The sequence below is a fragment of the Arachis ipaensis genome, chromosome B07 (genome assembly GCF_000816755.2).
Source record: "Arachis ipaensis cultivar K30076 chromosome B07, Araip1.1, whole genome shotgun sequence".
Taxonomy (NCBI): domain Eukaryota; kingdom Viridiplantae; phylum Streptophyta; class Magnoliopsida; order Fabales; family Fabaceae; genus Arachis; species Arachis ipaensis.
The window spans coordinates 17,367,122-17,373,529 of NC_029791.2; the positions used below are offsets into that span (position 1 = coordinate 17,367,122).

The following is a 6,408-nucleotide window of genomic DNA, read 5'->3' on the forward strand; positions in this document are numbered from 1 at the left end:
AACTTCATTTTTCTCATTTCGTTTTCTCATAAATACCTATCTGCATCCAACAGGTTTTACATCTTCTGGTATGTATGGACTACAGGTCCAAACACTCCATGTTTTGCAAGTGAGTCTAACTCAACTTTCATTATGGCTTCTTCCCATTTTGGCCAATCATTCCTTTGTCGACATTCTTCAACTGTTCTTGACTCAAAATCTTTACTTTCATGCATGATATTAAATGCCACATTATAGGCAAATATTTCATTGACAATTGTCTTATTTCGGTCCCATTTTTCTCCTGCAAAGACATAATTTATCGAGATATCGTCATTTTCACAACTTTCAGGTACCTGAACGTCTTCTGGTGTTAAAACTATATCAGAATTTTGGACAACTGCAGGTGTCTTTACTATGTCTTTTTCAACAGGAATAGTATTTATCTCTGTTCATTTTTGAGGATTTTTGTCTTTGGAACCGACAGGTCTACCACGCTTCTGGCATGAATTTGTTTCAGTGGTCACTTGTTCAACTGGGACATCAATTCAAATTGGAATATTTTCCGCTGGTATATAAGATTTAGTTATCCTCTTTGTATCAGAAAATGTATCAGGCAATTCATTTGCTATTCTTTACAAATGTATAATCTTTTAAACTTCTAGTTCACATTGTCCTAATCGAGGATCTAAATGCATCCCAGTTAAGTTCCTTTTTAGGAAGCTTATTCTCTCCTAATGTTGGAAATTTTGATTCATCAAAATGACAATCTGCAAATCGGGCTTTAAATACATCCTCAGTTTGTATCTTAAGATACCTTACTATAGAAGGAGAATCATATCCAACATATATCCCTAATTTTCTTTGGGGTCCCATTTTGGTGCAAGAAGGTGGTGCAATGGGAACATATATCGCACACCTGAATATTCTTAAATGAGAAACATTTGGCTGCTGGCCAAAAGCTAATTGCGTAGGAGAGAACTGATGGTAACTACTTGTTGGCCTCAAACGAATGAGTGCTGCGGCATGCAAAATAGCATGCCCCCAAGCCGAGGTTGGGAGATTTGTTCTCATAAGTAAGGGTCTAGCAATTAATTGGAGGTATTTAATAAGTGATTCTACTAATCTATTTTTGTGTATGGACATGAGCTACTGGATGTTCAACACTTATTCCATTAGCCATATAATAAGCATCAAAGGTTTGGGAAGTAAATTTACCAGCATTATCAAGACGAATTGCTTTGATTGGATTTTTTGGAAAATGTGCTTTTAATCGAATAATTTGAGCAAGTAATCTCACAAATGCCAGGTTGCGAGAAGATAATAAGCACACATGTGACCATCTCGAAGATGCGTCTATTAGGACCATAAAATATCTAAAAAATCCACATGGTGGATGAATATGTCCACATATATCGCCTTGAATTTTTTCTAGGAATTCAGGGGATTCAAATCCAATCTTTACTAGTGATGGCCTTAAAATTAATTTTCCTTGAGAACATGCAGCACAACAAAATTCACTAGATTTAAGAATCTTCTAATTCTTTAGTGAATGTCCATGGGAGTTTTCAATAATTCTCCGCGTCATGGTTGTTCCCGGATGACCAATCGATCATGCCAAGTTATGAATTTATTTAGGCTAGTAAACTTCTAGTTTACAATGGCATGTGATTCAATTGCACTAATTTTGGTATAATATAACCCAGATGAAAGTGAGGGTAACTTTTCTAATATAACCTTTTTATTTAAATAATGAGTTGTGATACATAAGTACTCATGATTTTCCTCATTCATTATTTCAATATGATATCCATTTCGGTGAATATTTTTAAAACTCAACAAGTTTCTTAGAGACTTAGTAGATAATAGTGCATTATTTATTATGAATTTTGTTCCTCTGGGAAACAAAATTATAGCTCTTCCGGAGCCTTCTATCTCATTGCCTGAGCCAATAATAGTATTAACATATTCTTCTTTTGGCACAAGATGGGTAAAATATATATTACTTTTAAGAATGGTGTGCGAACTTACACTATCCGCAAGGCAAATATCTTCACTATATGTCCTTGCCATTTTCTTCAAAGACAAATAATAATAAAATGAGTAGAAATATTTGCACAGTAAAATTATTTTCTTGATTGAAAATATCTTTCTAAGAAGTATAGTATATACTAAAATTTTATTATTATTATGTTGGCACACTCAATAATTTTGAAATTCATAAATATTTTATTATACATCATACTTGAAATTCGGATGCATAGAAAATAAAACTTGACAATAAGATTTTTACATTATTTATTTACATGAATACTTAAGAATATCACATATTAAACTATTCCATCATTGATCAAATAACCAATATTTCCTTCAAGATCCTCAAAGAAATCAGATACATCATAATGAGTGGTGGAATTTTCAGCATCATTTAAAACAAAATTCGACTCTTTTTCTTTGTCGTCCTTTTTCAAAGATACTTGATAAAGATCGACTAGGTGTCTTGGGATACGACAGGTACGTGACCAATAGCCCTTTCTACCACAATGGAAACATTTATCGTCAATTGATTTATTTTGCCTATTGTTTCTTTTTTTATCCCACTTCTGGTGAAATCCTTTGTGAACATAATTCTTTTTCCTTCCATAATTTTTCTTGTAACTAAAACCTTGCCGTTTTTCTTTTCTGGGGTTATGATTTGCCGCATTTGCTTCAGGAAATGGGGCGGCGCCAGCTGGGCGCGCTTCATCATTTTTTAAAAGCAACTCATTCTTGCGTTCAGCAATAAGAAGGTAAGAAATTAGCTCAGGATATTTTTCAAATCCTTTTTCTCGATACTGACACTGTAGGAGCACATTCGAGGCATGGAAGGTCGAGAAAGTTTTCTCTAACATATCATTATCAGTTATCTTTTTTTCACATAATTTCATTCGTGAGGTAATTCGAAACATTACTGAATTATATTCATTTATAGATTTAAAATCCTCTAAATGCAAGTGCATTTATTTATATCGGGTTTGAAGAAGTATCACCGTCTTTTGATGATTGTACATTTCTTCAAGGTCTTTTCACAGATCTGCAGGATCTTTTAATGTGAGATATTTATTTTTCAATCCTTCGTCAAGATGACGACTAAGGAAGATCATGGCTTTGGCCTTATCTTTCTGGGATGCATTATTTTCAACCTTAATGGTATCTCCAAGATCTATTGAATCAAGATGAATTTCAACATCTAGTATCCATGATAAATAGTTGTTTCCAGATATATCAAGAGTATTAAATTTAAAATGAGAGAGTTTCGACATAATAAAAATTTATTACCTGAATCTTCCTAAAATTTGATCAGAGTCTCGTTCTGATAACGTATTGTAACATAAATAAGGAAGATGTACTAAATATAAAATAAAGATGTGTAAATAGAAGGCTCTAATATTAATATAATTTACTCAATAAAAATGATTCATATATTTATATGAAGTAATGTAAATAGAAAGAGAATTTTAAATTTATTTTAAAAAGTAATTCCTTCAATATAAAAAATATTAGCCACCCAATTTTATAAATGGGCATTCATTCCGTTCTTATCATAACATCTTTTCCTTAATTGAAACTGCTTCCCAATGACAATTATTAGTCATTTTTATTATAAACGAAACAAAGAAACATAATCTTGTCAACAGTTTCCATCCATGCAACTATATTCTCTAATCCATATATAGAAATCAAGTAGCTACTTGTAGAGCTCCATGACCCAAAAGCTAAAGACACAACACACAAATCTTATGCCATTAAATCCAGATCCATTTGCTAAGTCCGTGAAATCTTGTTTGCTTCTTTCAATCCTCCTAGCGTCTGAGTCATGATGACAACATCAGATTTAAAAGAGTCTTTGACAATAGCTGTTGGCTCAGGCACAATGGGAATAATCATGTCCATCACAATGACCTTCCCCCTTCCCATCCTTTATAGCCTTGCGGCAATTCTTTAATATCTTCAGGCATTTTTCGTCACTCCAATCATGAAGTACTCTCTGAAAAAAGGAAAAAGAACAATTGCATTACTTTATTAGTCTTTATTATTTTATTAAATTTATAATTAAATTTCTTACCTCATATATAATTTTATAATTAGGTCATTTTTAATATAAATATAAAAAAATGTATTTTTACTAATTTTTTTTATCATTCCAAGCCTTCACTACAATGGCATGATAGTGACATTCAACAGTCACACCATAAAACCAAAACACAAATTACACATAAAGCAGAAGAGATACACAAAAATAAATTCATAAGAGTACTATCATCATGACTATAAGGCTAATCAAAATAACTAAGATGCCTTATTCCTCGTCAAACAGAGATCCTTCTCCCACGTTTTAATCAAACTAAGGACATTTTTTTTGTTGGAAATGTTTTTTTGTGGGGAAAGAATAATCTGATACTTAAAAGACCATGCAAAAATATTCCAAATAAATGGCTTAGATTGCATTTATACTTGTTAGAAAAGAGACACAAGTAACAGAGAACTAATTTGGATTTATGTCAGGCAGATCTATCATTGAAGCAATATACCTATTAAGAAGGATGATGGAGAGGTATCATAGTAATAAAAGGGATCTACATATGGTGTTCATTGATTTGGAAAAAGTGTATGATAGAGTACCAAGGGAAGTCTTATGGAAGGTTTTAGAAAAGAGGAGAGTAAGGATCGCATATATTCGTGCAATTAAAGACATGTATGATGGGGCCACAACTAGTGTGAAGACTCAAGATGGTGTGACAGAGGAATTTTTCATTGGTATAGGATTACACCAGGGATCATCCTTAAGTCCATACCTTTTCACATTAGTCTTGGAAGTACTCACAGAGCACATCCAAGAGCCTGTGCCATGGTGCATGCTTTTTGCTGATAATATCGTCCTTATGGGAGAGTCAAGAGAAGACCTAAATAAGAAGTTGGAGTTATGGAGAGAAGCTCTAGAAGTGTATGGTCTGTGCATAAGCCGTAGCAAAACGGAATATATGGAATGTAAGTTTAGTCTGAGAAGGGAAAACCCTAATATAGAGGTGAAGATTGGAGAAAACATCCTACGAAAAGTTAAAAGTTTTAAGTATCTTAGGTGCATCATACAGGATAATGGAGAGATTGAACAGGATGTAAATCATAGGATCCAAGCAGGTTGGTCAAAATGGCTGAGTACATCTGGTTTTATATGCGACAAAAAAGTGCCTTTAAAACTTAAAGGTAAATTCTATCGCACCGCTATAAGACCAGCTATGCTTTATGGTACGGAGTGTTGGGCGGCTAAAGGGGAGCACGAACATAAGTTGAGTGTGACAGAGATGAAGATGTTGAGATTGATGAGTGGTCATACACGATTGGATAAAATAAGGAATGAAGATATAAGGGAGAGAGTTGGAGTAGCACCCATTGTGAAAAAGATGGTTGAATCGCGTCTTAAGTGGTTTGGACATGTGAGAAGAAGACCGATAGAACATCCAGTCAGGAGGGTGGATGAGATGGAAGATGGACAAGGGGCGAAAGGCAGAGGAAGACCTAAGAAGACCATCCATGAGGTGGTCAAACGAAATCTACATGTAAACGGTCTCTGTAGACATGACACATGACAGAGCACAATGGCGCTGTTTGATTCATGTAGCCGACCCCACTTAGTGGGACAAGACTTTGTTGTTGTTGTTGTTGTTGTTGTTGTTGTTGTTGTTGTTGTTGTTGTTGTTAGAAATACTAGTTTTAACTCAAAATTAAATGTATTTGTAGAGCGATCCTAACATGATTTGGTTGGACCAATCTTATAATGACCGAATTTTTTTTAAACAAATTGATGAACCTAGATTTTAGAGGAACGGCAGCTGGTAATAATGGAAACGTAGTTTTGCCGGTGAGAAAGAGCTTAACAGAAGTTAATCCTGGCGGTATGATGGACACACTGGGCGAGGTGGAGACAACCGTTGATGAAGATATGAGCAGCAAAATGAAAATAACAATAGCCGAAGAAGCAAGGACCAGCGGAAGTATCATTGGAATTCAAAGTACTGGTGGAGGAAAGGTTGTGTGGAGAGCTCGTTCCTCTCAATCCTCTGCGGAGGAGTTTCTTTGAGGACACCGCCAACAGAGAAATTCGATCGAAAAATGCAGCATCATCTTGATTTATTCCAAATTCAAAGAACATAGGAGATTGCATTGGGAAGAGCCCTACAATAATGATCATGGAGAGCTTTTTCTAGGAGATAAACCAAAAGAATGAAAAATTACAAGTAAGGATGAAATTTTGAGAATGGATGGGTGGGGCTATGGGATTCGGGTAGAGTTAATGGGCTTAGCCCATAAAAAAAAGATAAAGAATAAATAAATAATAATTTAGAAATCACGAAAAAAATTAGACTCTAATAATAATAATAATAATAATAA

General features: G+C 34.2%; 1 protein-coding gene across 1 annotated transcript in view; it reads right to left on the reverse strand.

Annotated features, from left to right (window-relative positions):
• Nucleotides 3,833-6,408, reverse strand: part of LOC107606820 (flavone 3'-O-methyltransferase 1-like) — a 14,275-nt gene continuing 11,699 nt past the window's right edge. The window contains exon 3 of the mRNA XM_021107420.1: nucleotides 3,833-4,006. Coding sequence (XP_020963079.1) covers nucleotides 3,884-4,006 — 123 coding nt within the window. The 3' untranslated portion in view covers nucleotides 3,833-3,883. The remainder of the gene's footprint in view (nucleotides 4,007-6,408) is intronic.